Here is a 20,409-nt window from a genome sequence, read left to right as displayed (position 1 = left end):
CAGAGCATCTGCCGGGCAGGGAACAGAGGACAGATTCCTGCGTTCCGCTGCCTGCACTGTGCGGCGCTGCAGGATCTGTTCTCTGTTCCCTGCACGCCGGCACGCAGCGTGTGATGAGGGCAATCTGAACACGGGCCTCCCGGAGCCTGGAGCTCCGTCAACAGGTCAGATTGCTCTCATCACTGACCGGCCAGCAAGGACCTCCTGAACCAGGCGGGCCGGTCACAGAGAGTAGGCGGGCCGGATGTGGCCCGCGGGCCGCCCCTTGCCCAGGTCTGTTATAGATGTTAGCTAAAATACTTCAGGTCATTCGACCCGTCTTTGGGTTCCAAAGATAGAAATGTTAAATGACCCCTCTCTGGGACTTCTAGTGTTAAATCCTAAAGGTCCTCCTTCTATGAACTATGAGCTTAAGTGCCTTCCATTCATTTTCTGTAAGATTCATGTCAGGTGAATCCTACAGAACGCACTTGAACATGCATTTTGTTCAGCAATGGAGTCTTGCATGGTGAGCATGCATACGGGCCATGGAGGCTGAGTGAATTACTTGTAAAGTGTTGTTTTCTTTGAAACAATTGTACAGGTTGATTCCAGGTCTTTGTGTAGCTCTCAATAGGTGGTCCTTTGCTCTTGGACAACTCTTCTGATAATTCTCTTCACTCCTTTGTCTGAAATCTTGTGGGGAGCAACTGGTTGTGGGCAGTTTATGGTTACCCGATTCCCATCCTGGAGCGGCGAACTAAGTGCATCGGGTAACCATCGCGACGAGGGAGGAACTTCCTCTGTCAGACGCTACTCAAAGGCAGCGCGCTGGCCAATCAGAGGCAATTTGCCTTTGACGTCAGCACTCTGGCAGCGGCAGTTCCGGCATCGGTCGTGATGGTTACCCGATACACATCTTGTACCGGCGAACTGCAAGTCCCAGGAGGCCGGCAATGGAATGGAAGGTAAGGTGAGCATAATATGTGTGTGTGCGTATATGTTTGTGTGTGTTTGTGTGTCTTTGTGTGTGTTTGTGCATGTGTGGAATGGCACAATAGGGGACCAGGATAGGACATTTAACAAGTTGTGGAAGGAATTGTCTGCATTGCAATGATTTCCTATGGGAAATCTTGCTTTGCTAAACGAGTAACTTGGTTAACAAGCACACTCCTAGAACGGATTGTTCTCGTTAACCAAGGTTCCACTGTATTAACATTGAATGCCAGTATTACTGTGAAAAGCCAGTTACGCTTTTGGTGAACGAACCGTTATCTAACATAACCTTGAACTGTCGAACTTGAAGCTAATTGTTCGTGTTCGTCGAACGACTCGAACATCGCCTAAAACAGGTCAAATTTGAGATTGGCGAACAGTTCGATTTGAACACCGCTCATCTCTAAAGGTGAACCTTCAGCCAAGTCTGAGGTCCAGAGCATTCTGGAAGAGGTTTTCTCCCAGGATATCTCTGTACTTGGCCGCATTTATCTTTCCTTCAATTGCAACCAGTCATCCTGTCCATGCAGCTGAAAAACACCCCCATAGCATGATGCTGCCACCACCATGTTTTACTGTTGGGATTGCATTGGGCAGGAGATGAGCACTGCCTGTTTTTTTCCACACATACCGCTTAGAATTATCACCAAAAAGTTCTATCTTTGTCTCATCAGACCAGAAAATTGTATTTCTCATAGGCTGGGAGTCCTTCATGTGTTTTTTTGCAAACTCTATGCGGGCTTTCATATGTCTTGCACTAAGGAGAGGCTTCTGTCGGGCCATTCTGCCATAAAGGCCCGACTGGTGAAGGCCTGCAGTGATAGTTGACTTTGTGGAGCTTTCTCCCGTCTCCCTACTGCATCTCTGGAGCTCAGCCACAGTGATCCTGGGGTTCTTCTTTACTTCTCTCACCAAGGCTCTTCTCCCACGATTGCTCAGTTTGGCTGGATGGCCAGGTCTAGGAAGAATTCTGGTGGTCCAAACCATATTCCATTTAAGCATTATGGAGGCCACTGTGCTTTTAGGAACCTTGGGTACTGCAGAAATTCTTTTGTAACCTTGGCCAGATCTATGCCTTGCCACAGTTCTGTCTCTGAGCTCCTTGAGCAGTTCCTTTGACCTTATGATTCTCATTTGGTCTGACATGCACTGTGAGCTGTGAGGTCTGATATAGACAGGTGTGTGCCTTTCCAAATCAAGTCCTATCTGTTTAATTAAACACAGCTGAACTCTAATGAAGGAGTACAACCATCTCAAGGAGGATCACAAGGAAATGGACAGCATGTGACTTAACTATGAGTGTCTGAGCAAAGAGTCTGAATACTTATGACCATGTGATATTTCAGTTTTTCTTGTTTAATAAATTTGTAAAAATGTCTACATTTCTGGGGGGGGGGTCTGACAAGATGGGGTGCAGCGTGTACATTGAGGAAAAATGAACTTTTTTGAATTTACCAAATGGCTGCAATGAAACAAAGAGTGAAAAATTTTAAGGGGTCTGAATACTTTCCATACCCACTGTATTATATAGTCATTACACACAAAGAAGTGTATTTCAAGTGTTTATTTCTGTTAATGTTGATGATTATGCTTTACAGCCAATGAGAACCCAAAAGTAATTATCTCAGAAAATTAGAATAATTACCACAAACACCTGCAAAGGCTTCCTAAGCGTCTAAAATGGTCCCTTAGTCTGGTTCAGTAGGCTACACAATTATGGGGAAGACTGCTGGCTTGACAGATGTCCAGAAGGCAGTCATTGACACACTCCACAAGGAGGGTATGCCACTAAAGGTCATTGCTAAAGAAGCTGGCTGTTCACAGAGTGCTGTATCCAAGCATATTAATGGAAAGTTGAGTGGAAGGAAAAAGTGTGGTAGAAAAAGGTGCATAAGCAACCGGGATAACCGCAGCCTTGATAGGATTGGTAAGAGAAGGCCATATAAAAAATTGGGGGAGATTCACAAGGAGTGGACTGCTGCTGGAGTCAGTGCTTCAAGAGCCACCACACACAACTGTCACATTCCTTGTGTCAAGCCACTCATGACCAATAGACAACGCCAGAAGCGTCTTACCTGAGCCAAGGAGAAAAAGAACTGGACTGTTGCTCAGTGGTGCAAGGTGTGGTTTTCATATGAAAGTAAATTTTGCATTTCATTTGGAAATCAAGGTCCCAGAGTCTGGAGGAAGAGCGGAGAGGCCACAATCCAAGCTGCTTGAGGTCTAGTGTGAAGTTTCCACAATCAGTGATGGTTTGGAGAGCCATGTCTTCTGCTGGTGTAGCTCCACTGTGTTATTATCAAAACCAAAGTCAGCGCAGCCGTCTACCAGGAAATTTTAAGAGCACTTCATGCTTCCTTCTGTTGACAAGCTTTTTGGAGATGGAAATTTAATTTTCCAGCAGGACTTGGCACCTGTCCACACTGCCAAAAGCACCAATACCTGATGTAATAACTACAGTATCACTGTGCTTGACTGTGCAGCAAACTCGCCTGACCTAAACCCCATAGAGAATCTATGGACTTTGTCAAGAGGAAGATGAGACACCAGACCCAACAATGCAGACGAGCTGAAGGCTGCTATCAAAGCAACTTGGGCTTCCATAACACCTCAGCAGTGCCACAGGCTGATCGCCTCCATGCCACACCGCATTGATGCAGTAATTCATGCAAAAGGAGCCCCGACCAAGTATTGAGGCATTTACTGTACAGACTTTTCAGTAGGTGGCAACATTTCTGAGGTTAAAATCATTTTTTCAGTTGATCTTATATAATATTCTAATTTTCTGAGATAATGACTTTTGGGTTTTCATTGGCTGTAAGCCATAATCATCCTCATTAACAGAAATAAACACTGGAAATAGATCCCTCTGTGTGTAATGACTCTATATAATATATGTGTTTCCCTTTTTGTATTGAATTACTGAAATAAATTAACTTTTTGATGATATTCTAATTTATTGATATGTACTTGTATATATCCTTTTTGATATCACTACAGCAAGCAATGATATTAATACATAGTATGTCTAGATACTTCATTTTTTGCAATTTCTACAGGCTTTGGAGTTCTTGGGTCATCAAGGAAAGACCATATCTCTTTTATTTTGTTAATCAGGTTGCCAACCTTGGCGGTTAAGTACGGAAGACTGCATATGCACACTGTCCCATCACTTTTCACCTTGGTGCCTTACTTCAGACCGTTGCTGGTTGTCAGTTATCATTTCTATGGTGCAACTTGGGTATCCAGCTACCAAAATGTATAACTTTCCATGAGCTTTTTTTTAACATTCCCAACAAGGCTTTGTAATAATTACTGAGCAAAGTTCTATTCCCTGCCTACAGACAAAAAAAAATAAATTAGAGAGTGAACTGTTTTTATGTTATTCAGTCTGTCAAGTTTTAATGTATTCAAAATGGCACAGAAATAGCATTTTAAATATGATTTTAGGAAAATAATTATTATGAATAGATGCACAATTTCCACAAATTAAGTGAATCTTTTAACACCATGGTGATTTAAGATTCAACATTTTGTGCTGCACCATACTTTTCGTTTTATAAGACGCACCAGATATAAGACGCACTCCAAATTTAGAGGAAAAAAAGGAAAAAAATATGGGGTCCGTCTTATAATCCAGTAGTGTCTTACTAGAGGGGGGCGGCAGTGATGGTGGAGTGGGGTCAAAGGAGGCAGAGGTGGTGCTAAAATAGGGCTCTGCTGTGGGAGGTGCAGCGGGTGTCCAAGATTGCTTGCTGATGGCATTGTGAGGCAAGAGGAGCATCCAGAAAATGTCGGCGGTGCGAACTTCAAAGAAATGGTGCCCGGAGTTGGAGCATGTGCAGAATGACCTCTCGATTCAATGACAAGCTGTGAAATCTTCAGCGCACACGCCACCTCCGGGCGCCATTTTCCTTAAGTCGGCTGCAGGGAGATCAAGGTGGCGTGTGCGCAGATGAGCTCTTCTTCTGGGCGCCATTATTTGAAGCCTGCACCGCCAACATTTTCAGAATGGCAGCCCCTGCCTCACAACCCGCAGCACAGCCCACAACACAGCCTGCAGCACTCACCCCCAGCAGTAAGCCCACAGCGCGCAACATCTCCTGTGACCCCTCTCCACCTCTCCCGGTAAGCTACATTCGGATTATATTTTTGGGAGTAAAAGTGAGTCTTAGAATCCGAAAAATACGGTATATTATTTCATAGTTTGAGTGCCATCTTTTAGATACAGAGTCTCAAATCAAAGGCCCCAACTGATCTTGAGAAAGAAATGAATGCACCACTGATCCCCAATAAGATTTTCATTTGCTTACGCTGTCAAGTGAAAAGTGGAAGTCTGTTAAGTTTGACCATCGTTTTTATTAGAAATGACCAATATGGATGAACCTAAGCAATTTAAGGCTTGTATAAAAAAGAAAACTTGTAGGAATTAATATTCTGATCTTTGATGCAATACCCAATGCAATGGGATAAGTATAAGTTATACACATCTACAGGCTTTATACAATTGTTCCAAAAACAAAACATGTAGACAAAATAATTATTAAGGCTCCAGCATCTGTTGGACACAGGACAAGAAAAAAGCTAATTTCAGTGCACATTTCCGATCACTAGTAACATGTTTTTCAGTTAAATACCACATGAAGTTAAAAATGCAATGAAAACCAACTTTGCACAGTATAAAAGGACAAATATAGTGCCAGGACATTGATAAGAGTACGAAAACTGTACTTTGTTCTTAACTGCAATAATGTCACAACCAGATCCAGCTGATTATAGTTGTACAGTAGGCTTAAGAAAAGCGAACACAAAGGCAGCAGGGAAGAACATAGATGGGTATGGGCTTCATGGCAATACTGGAGGCACAGAAACTGAGCAATGAGACTTATGTGAAGGGATTGTCCAATGTGCTGCTCAGCTTTGGTTACATAAAGTGCTCATTTTCGATATGCACAATAGACATTCATTTCTACAGTATATACACAATTTCTGTCCTATTCACATTAAACATTTTGCTTTAAAGCTCGGAGATGGCGCATCTTAACATTCAGCAAATAAAGTCTTCACTGTAAAAAAAAAATAAAATAAAATCAACAATGTCACTACTAATTTTCTATTTCCTAGGTATTTACATTATAAGGCTCTTCCATTAAAATGTACAACGAAGACCCAATTTAGACCCTTTTAAAATTAAGGTGCAAAGAACGTGAGGCAGAGCACCAATTTGATATTGTGGCTGTTCGCTTTGGAAATCCCTATTTGTTAAAAGGTCCATAGATGAAAAAAAAAATTCACAAAATGCCCCATTGTTGAATCTGGCAGCAAGTGCTCACTATGTCTTCATTGTTACCGCAGGGGGAAAATGAAGAATTACACAGTCCCAGTCAAAACAATTGGCAGTGAGGTCCGCCAGTCCTAAACAGAACATCCCTATATTTAGCCAAAATTCCCTAGTAGGAAACTTGAAAATAGATCTTCTCACCAAGGAACCCCTTTTATTTCTTCATATTCTACAATTCTGTGTGCAGCCTGTTTAAGTATAGTCATTGAAGTATTTGTAAAGCAGCACATTACAGGTAGGTCACCCGCCAATCTTGATTCTGATCGTATGTAAACAAAGACGTATGATATGGGAAAGCAAGTCAAGGAAGACACTTAAACTACAGCGGGCAATACACATTAAGGCCCCGTCACACACAGAGAAAAGTCTTTGGCAGATCTGTGGTTGCAGTGAAATCATGGACATATTATTCCACTTTTCACAGCCACAAACCTGGCACTGATTGTCCACAATTTCACTGCAATCACAGATCTGCCACAGATTTATCTCTGTGTGTGCCAGGGCCTTGAGATGGTTGCCAACTGAATGATACTTTGGTCAAATGTGCAACCAACAGCCATCTTGGCCAACACTCCAATACACAAGAGCACTCACTCGTCCGAGTGCCCCTGTGTCCTCTGTGAGAAAGCCACTGATTGACAAGTCAGATGGAAGCTTATCTTGGGGAGAAGTGCAATCGGCAGTCCAAAATCGCACATGCACGATCAACATCTCTCCTGACCATCAGTAGGCCGGCACCCAAATACACATTATACTGTTGCCGAACCCAACAATATCGTTTATCCATTGTTAGTCTAGTACTTCAGAGGGGAGTAGGGCTTACAATGACTTAAGAGTAAAGATGAGCGGTTCCGTGAAGGCTGAGTTCGCTGGCAGCAAACGAGCCTAGCTCCACAGGCTTGAGCTTGATCCAAACCCTGGATCAAGTCACTGATTGGCAGTTTGAGTCTCCACCGACATACAGTCAGCTGTAAGCAGATCACTTCCAGGGGACAGGAGAACGGGCTTTTTCAATTATTTTTTTTTATTGCACACTACATGTGATCACTTTGTTGTTACCTCCAATGTGCGCCGTTCAAACACTGCAAGAGGCTCGCACTGGGCTGAGCACCAAGCATACCTGAGCACAGCTTTGCTTGCGCGAGTTTTGTTTGCACGTAAAGCATCCAAACCCAGAACTTGGACCTTGATTTTTAAATTTGGTGTTCGGTTCGAAAACCGAACCTCAAATTCGCTCATCTCTACTTAAGAGACCAAAAGATCAGACGTGTTGAAATCTAAACCACATCCTGTAGAGTTGGAAGGCCCCATATACAAGGGGGACATCATTTGGCTAAGTTAGCTGAATCCACCAATATGAAAAATTAAAGGAATCAGCTGTTATCTTATGTGTATGGCCAGCTTTAGATACATATACATAAAAAACTAGACCTAGCTGCAACATAGATTAGTAATGTGCACAAATAGCAAATCCACATGAAAAAATCCATACATCCAGTAAAACTACACAAATTTGAGATTTCATTGACGACAGTGCCATTTCAAAGTCTACAGGGGTTCCATATGCTATAGTATAATTCTGGTTTAATTAGCAGCAAGAACCCTGCACAATATGTATTTTAGTTGTAATAAAACTTTCTACTATTTTTTTCAAACGTTTCCATAACTAGCATAAAAAACCTTCAGAGTGAATTTCCTTCCTGCCATAGTGATAAGTGAACGGAGCTCCTGGAGTGTGCAGCTTTAAAATTACATCCATCCTATTTCCATATGTGAAAGAATATGTTCCTAAGTTTAAATAATCTTATTTTGTATAAAATTTTCAAGTTTTATGATTATACAAGCAGTGCATTCCATTACCCTCATGGCAACATCTGAAGTGAACCGGTCATTTGGAATTTGTGGAAAAGGAAGCATATCAGGATAACGGGTCTTTAGGCTATCTACCCCATAAGCCTCCAAGGTCTGGACATCCTTAGTGAGGCCTTCTAGCTGTTGACCATATTCTTCAATTTTTTGTGCAAGGGCTGTTGGTTTTACATCTTTGTCGGATTTTCCTCTGACAGCATAGTCTGCTGCAATCAATGCTAATTTAGTAGAGAGATAACATTTGAAACAAACCCACTCATTTGCATTCTTGTGCAGGTCATTTCTTGCAGCAGAAAAGTTAGCCCTAGCTTGCCTAAGCCACCTACGAGCTTCAACGGGGTTACCAACGGACTTGAATGTTGGTGGTACAAAGAAGCGTTTTGAGTCATATGATCCTGTAGGAGCAGTATATCTTTCTTTGTATTGTTGTCTCTCTGATTTATGATTTGTTGCCTCTTGGTTCCAGGAAGAATAAAATCTTTGAAAGGAAGACTTTTCAGACTGAAACCTAGCAGATGGAGTGGTAAAGGTTCTTCTTGTAGTCCTTTCAACAGTGACATCTACGAATGCTTGCTTTTCTAGTCGGTTGATTTCATTTTGCAGATGTTTAAACACCTCAGTTGCTATATCGAGATTTTCAGCATTTTTATCTGGGTGCCACTTTAGATATAATCTTCTTATTATCTTCTTCCTTTCTGATTCGGAGAGCTTCCAGGCCTGCTCTATCACAGTAGTAACTTCTTTTAGTATCTCAGGTAAAGAATTTAATTTGATCTTTTTAGGTGACTGATGTTTGGAGGAACTCGTTTTGTTACTTTCCTTGCTTGGGAATGAAGATGCTGTCCTTGGTCCAGGAGGAGGAAATTCTGTTGGACTTGTTGGTGTCGATGGAGCACTGTCTTTGTTTTGCACACTCTCTTCTGGCCTAGAGAACTTGTAAAGATCAAGTGAGCTAACTATTTTATATTCACTATACCCAATGTCTATCTGATAAAACTTCCCCAAAGAACCTGAATTGTCATCTTGTTTGTCTACTTCCTGCACAATGATTGCATAGGTATATGTTGGTTGATATGAGCCAAATGAGTCTCCACCCTCAGCATCTACCAAATAGCCAACGTATTCACCTGGATAAAAAACATTGGTGGGATCCATGAGCAGTGTATAGTGAATTTCTGCTGGTATTGGGGTACCAGGCATAGGAAGTTCAAGTTTTGATTGCTCAGTTGATGAGTCATATTTAACACCTAGACTGTCAAGCTTTTCGTTGATCCTGTAGATGTCATTGCATCCCAGCATAGCAATTAAATATGACGTATCTGATATGAGATTGTCCGTTGCAGACTTCAAGGTCATTGCTAAAGCTAATAGGAAATTGATATCCTTGCTGTCAGAGTGCTGTATGTAAAGCAATATAACAGCATGTCCATATCGTTTCAAAAATGCAAGCGTTTCACTCCTGCTATGAGGGATTGGGTTAAATCCTTTGACTCGTAAAGTTGTTTGCAACTTTTCAAAGCAGGACACTTTTAAGCCTTCTCGTAAGGCTTTGCACAGTTTTATGGCTTTCTCCTCGTTTGCTAAAAATGCATTGTCATTTTCATGTTTCATGATTCTAATAAGTCCAGTGATAAACTGCTCAGAAGACAGTAATAACTGAAGTCTGCCCTGCAAAGAACATAGCGTGCCAAACTGGCATGATTTGGGAGTTTCCTCATCCAACTGTTCCTCAAGTATGCTACTAAGAAGTCTTGGTCTTAGCTTTTGAGGAAGAAGCATTATTATTCTTGTGTGAAAGCCATGATCCTTTCCCATATAGCACTGGCTAAGATCAACAAGCATCTGAACACCAATGTTTCCTTGAATTCTGCTTTTATAATGGGGTGCATCATCAAACACCAAAATGCTAGACTTGACCAATCTTCCGTCTTGACTTGGGAGGTAAAGTGCAAGGTCACGTATATTTTCTAAGTCATTCCTTACTTTAGCGGGATCATTCTGGAGACTTTTGAGAAGGCCGGAAATCACTCTTTTTACAGTGCGCATTTCATTAGGATCTAGCTGTTTTCCTTCAGAATTCTTAAAAATGCGACTTAAAACTTCAACATACTGCTTTGTTGAAACAATATCTTCAGTACCTAAGTTTTTAAATAGCTGATGAAAAGTGCCTAACTCCAGAGGCAGTTTATAGAGATATGGTTTAAAATCGGCCTCAAATTCCAAATTAATTACAACTTCTTCTGGCTTTAAAAGTTTCCATCCATCTTCCACCATCACAAAACCAACTCCTCGGACTTGGAACTTGAATTCTTTTTTTTCTGTGCTAAGGAATTCATAGACACTCCTCAGAACCTTTACTCTTGTCTTCACAATTTCATCATCTACAGTAGTAATGTTGCATATATTTCGACAGTTGTTTATCACTTTGTCAAGTGAAGGATCCAAATTTACATTCAGCATTGTTAAAATTTGTTCAAGCTGCTCTTGTGGACCAAGTGTACTTCCTTCTTGTTCTTTGATGATCAATGGGGTTGCTTTTTCGGGAAGAATTGGGCAAGATGTCCACAGCAGCTGCATTACATCTGTCTGCTTGAACTTTGGATTAACTTGTGCTCCATTAAACCTTATCAGCGGGAGTGTGCCATTTACCTCTTGGTACTGGGGATGAAAGCGCACAAGTTCTGCAGGTGCTCGTTCAGGGCACAAAAAGGGTACCATAGACAATTCTTTTAAGAAGTTTCCAGAAAACAAATCAGTTCTTTCTTGAAAAACATGAAAAAGAATGACATCAACAGTGTTTTGAAGCACTTCTTTGGTCCAACCTTCTGCATTAGCTCGCATACTGATCTCTTTTGCAAACTGCAACAACTGTTGTTGGGAAATAACATGCTTTAGACCTATATTCCGAAGAAATTTGATCCAAGAGAGAAAGAAAACAGATTGGTTTTTGGGCTTTGTAATTTGCTCCAATTTTTTAAAGAACTCAAGGGGTATAAATAGTTTTTCAGAAAGCATTACTTCGAATACTTTCACGGTGCGATCGTAGAAGTTTTTCGCAGGTTTAAGGCGGCCACTGGCATCATGAATGAAAGCCAGGTCTTCAAGTTTTGCAAAAAGTTGCTCCTTTAATGTACAAGTCTCTTCAAGGCTGCATAAGCAATTTTTTAGGTAAATCAAGTGCTCCAATTTAGCCTGATAGGAGAGGTTTTCAAATTTTGGCAGCAGATGTTTTGAATAAATCTCCATATCATCAACAGGGACGCATCCTAATGCCGTATATAATTCTTTCAAGTGAATCTTCTCTTCAAGAAAAGCAAAGGATGATGAGTGAGACCATTTTTCTACTTCAGCAGCCGGTATGCTCTTTGTAAGGACGTAACATGTTCCATATTTAGACAAGGTGATATATCGACCACTGACAGACTTGTAACATGGAAGTGACTTCAGAATGTCAGTTGCATCTTCTGAGAGGTGGCTTAAATTGCAATTGAAGTACATCAAAAGGGCATCAAAGTCATTTTCAGCTATTTTTTCAGTCCTGAAGGTTGATGTCAGAATCATGTGCTGAATAGCCCGTAGAATGCTCATTGGGTTGTCTATATTTGCTGTATGTCCAGCCAGCAAGGGGAGTAATATGTTGTCTTTTGAGCAAATTTTGTTCAGCGCCAGTTGAATGCAACCAGTTTTCATCAACGTATGAAAGACTTTATCACTTTGTGCATTGGGAAAGATTGCAATATGCATAAGGCTAAATGGCAGTAATACGTCACCATCTGGAATAATTAATTGGCCGGGTGACACGGTGAACTTTATTCCTGGTAAGAGGGCCCAATCTTTCAAGGTCTCCACAACTGTATCAAATGTAGCGGTATCACTTTGGTCATCTTTAACATTAACTGACTCGCTGATGAAATGCCAAGCACTTTTTAGCCATGACTCGGAAGCAAAGTTATCTTTCCACGGAACAAATACTTTTGTTTTGTACTCTCTAGGAAGAACGGATGAGAGCAAGTCAGCAAAACTGTTGATGTCAAAAACTTTTGCAACTTTGCTTGAGAGTAAAATACTGCTATACCTCAGGTACAGTGTGTTCATAAAAAGATCTTTTCGAGAAGGAATTAGTTCATGGTAAGTGGTTAGAAATTTTGGTTGCTTTGCATCAAAAACTTGCAACACGTTGTCCAGAGTAATTAAAAGTGGCAACCCTTCAATTTGTATTTCGTTTTCTTCAGCATCTTTTAAGCAATAATCCACTAGAAGTTTTAAACTGTGAAATAGTTTCAGGTTTGTCTGTTGGAGACGGCACGGTAGTTTTCCAATGTGGCAGTTTGTGTCAGGAGAAGAGAAGGTCATCAGAAAATGTCGAACGTCTGAAGGAGTTGCGTAAGTAACTGGGATTCCTGCATCAACTAGACAGTGAAAAAGATTTGCTGTCTCGTCACTGTAGTAAACCAAGTTAAACCCGATTTCTAAGAGGAGATGTTTGAGTCTGTAAACATTTTCAGCTACTGTCTTGCGGGTGGTTATATTGTATTCCATATTTTTCATGTGATGTAGTTCATCCTGTAGTAAATTGTCAAAATATGGCTTCCCAGAATTCACAGCTGACGTGTTTACCCATGTAATAATTACAGCTGACTGCATATCAGAGCCGTCAACATTTGGGGCTCGTACTACCGGCAAAAGACGCTTTGAATCTTCATAAATGCAAGCATAAACAGCTTTCACTAGACAATACCAGTCTGGCTGTAAATCAAGTCTGTTTACTGGGAAAAAAGACAAAAACTTTTTCAAAATGTCCTTCACAGTATGGATTGGTGTATTGTGTAATACAGAGATTGTGGGATCAGTTCCAGGAAAGTTTCGCTTCTTTAGTTGGACTAATAGTTCCACGTAAGCTGGAGCCACCAAGACTGTCATCAAGCTACTGTTCCAGTCACTTCTCACTCCAACCCCGTCATCATCCCGCCACAGGTTACGCCTCGCAGAATCTAAAGCAAAATGTCCATTCACATGAAAAGGAAGTCCTGTTTCAAGAGAGAGGGGCAAAAAGCAGAATGCTCTGTACGGTTTCTTGTAATTGTGGGTAATGCAAGCAGCAACTCCACCTCGTGGAAACAATGTGATGTCTTTATTTTTGTGGGCAGATATCACACTTTTTAGGACTTTACCCATATTAGAGAACCCGGAGCGATTACAAATTAACCATGTTGTCAGGTTTCCTTCAGTGTCCTCAATGTCCATTGTGTAAGTAATCTGTTGGACTGGTATATCTTTCAATTGTTTTCTCTTGGTAACACTGTCAATTACAGAAGAATGAAATTGTTTGCGTTTAAGCCGGTCACCATCTGTGATTTTGCCTCGAACAGAGTATAATACTTTTAGAGCACCTGTTGTCTTTTCTATTTCACAGATCGAAATCTTTTCCATATGATTCAAAAACATAAGGAGTTCTGCTCCATCTGTACGCAACTTGTCAAGAAGGTTCTGTACCATCCTGTCTGAGCAGGGAACGGATGAGATCTCTGAGCTTTTTGCCATTTCAGAATTTCGAAGTGGAAAACGAAACATCGTTGCACTGGAAAGGTTAAAGTGATTTCCTAAGTAAAGATTAAGAACATCTGAAAATTGTGTTCTAAAATCAGCATCCAAATCTCGGAACATGCGTCCAGGGCTAAGTGATGTTGCTCCTGGGGCATATTCCGCATGAGGGTCAAAGATGCATATTATGTCATTGGATGAGATGAAAGAAGGACAGTCAGTAATATGGTAAACTGAGTTAAAGCCTATTCCATACTGGCCAGTTTTACAAGGGTTGCCTTCCTTAGTTCCTCTTCCCAAGTTCTGGATGCCTCTTACATCATCATCTGTAAAGGGTTGATTGTTGTATACACACAGTGCAGGACCTTGTAGAGGTGACCACTTCTCATCAAATATTCTGTCAGATGGATGGTTCCTTGGATCAAAAACAAAACATATTTCTGTGGCTTTTGCATCGTCAGCATTTTGAAGAAGTTCCTTTAACATCTCTTTTTCTGAAGGATAAGCATTGAGGATACTTTTGATTCTGCTAGTGAGCCTTTCCTTCTGCCCAAATTCAGTTCCGAGAGAGGTAAAGCAAACATTAGATGCATACCTCTCTAGGGCTTTGTGTCTTTTGGGTATTGACCCAAGCTTTACAGCTACCTCCCGTGGAATGTCAGAGTGGCAGTACTTCACAGTGGTGTCTTTTACTTTAATCCATGGACAGTCATTGTAACACAGTGATTTAGCTGGAAGTAGATAGAAGTTAACATCAGGTAGAAGAATTTGACCATAATTTGTCTCACAAAATTCTTGACTTTTTTCTCGAATAAGCCCCCATATTCCCTCACTAATAATGCGTCTACATAGTTGGAAATCATTCTCTGATATCTTTTTCTTTGTATTTGCCTTTTTGATAAGTTCAAGTACTGATGCAAAATCGTCTACTGTGAAGGTATTTTTCACACCAACACTTTCAAACAGTTCACGGAAATTATTTTTGTACTTGTTAGGCATCTGATAGAGGTATGGGGCTGCTTCAAAATTTAAATGGAAGGAAACTTTTTCTGAAATAACATAGATGCCCTCAACGTATATAAAAGGAAATGCCTTCAGTTCTGTTAAAACCATTGTCTTGGTAGCTTCATTCAAAAGGACTGCTTCATTGAGAAATTTGTAGCAGGCATTCGTAATATTTTCTTGGTACAAAGTGTTTTCATCAGTATATTTTGCAATTTCCTTTAACTGGTCAATTACCAATTCAGGTGAAGGTTTCCTTAGTAAACCTAAGTAATCTTTGACAGCCAAGGATATGGATCCACATCCTTTAAAAGAAGGAGAATTTTCATTAAGAATTGGTTTTAAGAGACAAACTGTGTCTTGGTGTTCCACTGTGTATAGGTCAGTAGCTGCAAACATTTCCTCATTTTTAAAGTCACTTCCTTTCCAATGAAGAGAGAATCCGACAGGCTTGGTAAGAAATGGCAGAAATGGAGAAGTTTGGCACTTCTTGCAAAATTCCTTAGACTTGGGGTCTCTGAACTTGAGTTTCTCATCAATCAAACTTAAAATAATATTGCTTCTCAAGCAAGCTGCAGCATGATCAGCTTTATTAATCAGTGCAATTGAATCAATGCGTTCAATTAAATCCTCCCATAAAATGTCATCTTTCATCATGCCAAGTTGTACCAGTTTCACCAACACAACGGGGTTCAAGTAATTCTGGTTGGTTCCATAGGGAAATCTTCCATCGTTGTTGTCATACAGTTTTGCTACTCTACCTTCAGGATGGATTAGCCTTGAAGGGACAACTAGTGAGTGATCCTCACTGGAGCATGGAATACATGGTGTAACTTGAAGAATTTCACTAAATGCCTGTATCCTTTCATTTAGAACAAAAAGCATTAAGGGATCTCGTAATTCAGGCTGGATTTCTGCTATGTGAGGAAAAAATACTTCAGAAAAAAACTGACGTTCCGAAAACGTATTCTCAATTAGCACATCAGTACATCCTGCTTCTTCAAATCCTATTTTGACCCACGAAGGCAGTTCGACAGCACAAAGGTTTTTTGAGCCAGTCTTCTTCAAATACTTCATGAAAATCTGAAAAGCAGCTGGTCCAATGTCAGGTCTCTTAAGTAAGGAGTCATCCAGAAATCTTACATTTTTCATAGAAACCCAAGATATTCCATCAGAAAACACTTTCATGCGGTCTTTGCCCTTTCCTTTGGCAATGTCTTCATACAGTCCTTGGCAAATGACAGAAAAGTCATCATGAACATAGTCTGGGTCTGGCCATATAGAATAGTAGTTGTAGTTCATCAGCTCTCCATTGGTAAACATGTCCCTCAAGACGCAAAGAGTCTCTAGATAAGAACGCACTATGACATGTCTCATGAATACAGTATTCCACCTTCCCTTTGTGTCTGTTTTCCAAATTTCCTTCCGATTTGAAGTCACAGCAAAGCAACCATTTATATGCAGTGGAAGTCCAGTTTTTATACGAAGAGGTAGATAGCAAAACACTTCTCCAATATTACCAGAAAATGGTCTCACTGTCCATTTCCCATCTTGACTTTCAGAAAGCATCACAGCTACGCCACCACAAGGCACTAACCCGAGTCTTTTGCCACTATCACTCAAAGCAAATTTCAAAGCTTCACTTATATCCATACAAGAACATATAAGCCATGTTGTTGAGTCCACAGTTTTTTGTGGCAATTCTTCCGTCATTCTTTTTGTTGGTCCAGACTTGGCCATCTCAAAAATGTTAGCTGGTTCATCTTCAGGACCTCGGAATAATGGAGAATGAAGGTCAACTATTCGCCTGAACACATGGTGAAATTCTTGAACCACAATCTTCAAGATACATGATGATTTGGGCATTTCAGCTGGATATTTTTTGGTAGAACTACAGTTACTCATCACTTTGGCAGCCTCTGTGAGTAGCTTTGTTGGTTTAGCTAAAACTTTTGAGGAGCATGTAGACTTTTTAATAGTTACTGTGTCTTGAGCGAACGTTGGTTCTGATTCTTCTGGTTTAAGGTATTTTAAGACCATAGAATTTACATTCTGAGTAAAAAGTATAAGTCTGTACCCACACAAGCTAAATTCATCAACAAGTGTGTAAATGTCTGCAGTATTATAGCAGGTGCTGCTAATTTCACTCATTTTTGCTTCCTGTTGTGTTCTAAAGGACAATCGGAAAAGTGTCCCTTTGTAGCAGTAGGGAGCTTCTACCGCAAGTGGTAGGTCACATTTAAATACACCTAAAAATGGCTTGAACTGATTTGGAAATTTGCGAAGTCTTTTTTGCTGTTTGCTCCAATTAATTTTGATTCCTGGGTTAGATTTGTCTCTGATATGTTTGCTAATGTGATTGATATTTGGATCAAACATAATCATAAATTCTCTACTCATAATGATGGGGATATCTGTGATATGATAAACGGAATTGAATCCAAGACCAAATTTTCCAACTTTGTCCACCTCACTTCTTTTTAAAGATTCTCCAAGTCTTGTAATGTTTAAAAAATCTTTATCAGTGAACTCAGAATTATTGTAAGACCACAGAGCAGGTCCATGACATGCTGCCATTCCAGGGTCCAGAAGATTTTCCCTTATATCCATGTTTCGTCTCATATCAATCATAAAATTGCACTCTGTCGCTGAAGCATCATCGGCATTTTGAAGGAGCTCTTTGAAGATATCAGACACAGAAGGATATTCTTCCAAAATGTTTTTGATTCTCACAGTAAGTGGCTCTCTTTGGCCCGACTGTTCAAACCCCATATTTTCAGGGTTAATAAGTCGCGTACTTAAACATGGTACATTCAGACATTCTGCAGTCTTCATTGGTATATCCTCATGTACTAATATAATTGGTTCTACAGAGTCTTCGAGGAGATCATTCAGGTCATCAACTTTGATATCACAGTAACAGCATTCGTGAATGGGTCTCATTACAAGTTTGGCAGGGTCTTTGTTATAATGCACAGGCAATGGTGTATCGAGACTCACTGAAATCTGATGACTATACATCCATCTTACAATATTAAGCATTATGTCAATGTTTTGCTTGTTATCCTCCTTATCCATAGACTGTTTGCTACGTTCATATATAATGTTAACAACATCGAAGATTTGTCCTGGTGTTAGCTGCTCAATTGAACCACAAAACTTGAACAACTTGTGAAATTTCACCATAGTGTTTGGTATGTTGTGCAAGAAGGGTTGAAGGTCAAGACTATAGGATGACGTTATAATCGCTTGCTTTGGGGAGCAAAATGTTTTGCCTGTCCAGACCCATGGAAAAGACAGCTCTTTGTAGAGTTCTTTGCCTATATCAAGACATTCCTGCATAAAACCATATATCTCAAGCAGAATGTGCTGAAACTGATAATAATCTTCATCAGTAATTGTTTTGGAATTATACCAGTCAGCTACAACTTTTAGATGTTTTAAGACAGCCTCAATGCTAGGCTCCCTCGAAATGCCAAGGACCTTTTCTATATTGTCATGCATATTTTCTACCAATGGAATGGAAGAGCCCACCAGAATAGCGAAAGACACGTTGCACATTTCTCCAGGGGAATATAATTTGAACTGATCTCCAATCCAAACCAATGAATTGGGATAATTTGGTGGGCGCTCTTTAATAGAAGGTATCCATTTGATCTTTTTCAGTAATGCTTTTCCCTCTGGTGACTGTACAAGCTTATAGTTTCTTTTTAAAATAACAAGTAAAGTTTTTGCTTTTTTTAGAACCACATCCCCATTTTTTCCTAACCCACCATGTAAAGCCTCAATTTTCTTAGCGATTTGAACAATGTCTTTTTCTGTAATATGAGAATCATTTTTAAGCCCGATCTGTCTAAGAGAATGTAATACATCTGAAGATGTAAATATAGCCGGTGGGAAATACAGCTGTTCCTCGGCACAAAACAAGCTCTGCAGGACATCTACCTCTGGATCAAAAAGTTCGCTGGCTGAAACGAGTCGTTCTTTAGAAATGGGTATGAATTTAAGACTTGACAACCAGGAAATTACCAAATTATTTTCGTTCTTTAAGAAGGTTAAATTTTCAAGAACCCAGAGCATAACATTTGTCCTTTCTTCCACTGAATAAAACCCTTTTTCTATATCTTGCAAAATAATTTTCAAGCAATCTGTGCTTTTCAACTGTTCTACCCTTAGCATCTTTGTAAGTCGAATAGTTTCTTCATCACTGCTGTCAATTATAGGAAAAGAAAGACGAGTTTTGGGAGGAAGCCTAGCATTGTGATGAAGTACTTTGCACCCTCTTAAGAAAACATAGGAATTCTTTTGTTCGGAAGTCTGTTCGATTCTTTTGAAAACCATCAGTTCTTGTATGATTTTTTTTTCTTTTTCATTTATGTCAGTTAAACTAGCAAGAAACCTTCGCAAGGCGTCTTTGTGAACTGGGGTCAATTGCGCCATCTGGCTTGATAGCTTTTGAAGAGACATCCTGTCCATTATTTGTAGGAGAGCACTAGGTGTAGGGGGATAGATATACTTTTTAAGAAAAGGATGCTGAATTGATGGATCTAAACATGTAAGAACAATACCCCCAAGATTTTTTATTATTTGGGGCAAATATTCTGGTAGCTGAGTGTCAGACTCATCATCATAAATAACGAGAGAAGGTATCCTTAGACGAATGAGTTCCAGACTGGTTTCTTCTTCTACTACTTTTTCTTTTTTTACTTCTTCTTCATCTTCTTCTTCTTTTCCATCCTCTACTTCTTTTCCATCTTCTTCTTTTCCATCTTCTTCTCTTTTCTTTTCCAGTAGTTTTGTAGGAATGAGTGGCATCTCATCAAGACTTGACAAATCTTCAGAAAAATGTATGTACAACAATTTCCAGACCATTTTAAGCCATTGAATAGGAGGATGTTTTTTGTCTTGGCCTGGAAGCCATTTTACTATCAAGTCTCTTGTTGGCCATGTTGTATTCAGGATTTCTTTAGTAAGACGTACAAAACGTTCAGGATTCAAGAGTTGAAGCTGCGTACAAGGTCTACCTGTAGTGGGAGAAAGAGAAAAATAAATAAGACCTCTCATAATATAAATTCTTAAAAAAGTTGTCCAACATCAAAAAAAAGTGGTCTGCTTTTTTCCCCACAAAAAGATCTACAAAACTATGTGCCGACAGGCTGTTTCTAGCACTTTAGGCCATCTATGGTCAAGTGAATGCTGCAATACTGGCTAAAAAGCAGATCTTGTTTTCCAATCATGGACAACCTCTTTACTTTTCGATTGTACAATAGCCACAAGATTTTATAACACATGCATTAATTATAAATTTCATAAGAGCAATAAAATATTGTAAGAAAATAATTAAAGGAGTTGTCCGATTCTGGACTTTTACAACACATCAGTACAAAATGCCATTAATGTGGGACTGGTGCAGGTCCCGGGAAAGGAAAAGTGGTCACACATCAATATCTCTCGCCATTTTTTCGGTAGCTCTGAAATATGCTGTATCAACACTCCTAGAAATGAAAAAAAAAAAAGAAAAGTGCATGCATAATCCCATTTCAATGCCATGGAGCAGGTGCCAGGTTCCCGATCTGAAGATTGATGCAGATTCCAGAGGTGGGTATGTCTAGCCGACATTTATGGCAAATCATAAGGATGCCATATTGTGCAATAAGAGGGCAACTCCTTTAAGTAAACAT

The 20,409-nt window shown here is 40.1% G+C and overlaps 1 protein-coding gene across 1 annotated transcript in view; it reads right to left on the bottom strand.

Annotated features, from left to right (window-relative positions):
- Positions 1 to 5,314: 5,314 nt before the first annotated feature.
- The window catches only part of SACS (sacsin molecular chaperone), a 97,280-nt gene continuing 82,185 nt past the window's right edge, over positions 5,315 to 20,409 (bottom strand). Inside the window, exon 9 of the mRNA XM_075337387.1 lies at positions 5,315 to 19,752. Coding sequence (XP_075193502.1) covers positions 8,111 to 19,752 — 11,642 coding nt within the window. The 3' untranslated portion in view covers positions 5,315 to 8,110. The remainder of the gene's footprint in view (positions 19,753 to 20,409) is intronic.

This window comes from Anomaloglossus baeobatrachus, chromosome 2 (genome assembly GCF_048569485.1).
Source record: "Anomaloglossus baeobatrachus isolate aAnoBae1 chromosome 2, aAnoBae1.hap1, whole genome shotgun sequence".
Taxonomy (NCBI): domain Eukaryota; kingdom Metazoa; phylum Chordata; class Amphibia; order Anura; family Aromobatidae; genus Anomaloglossus; species Anomaloglossus baeobatrachus.
Note: the sequence above shows the minus strand (reverse complement) of the source record. Positions and strands in the feature narration are given on the sequence as shown.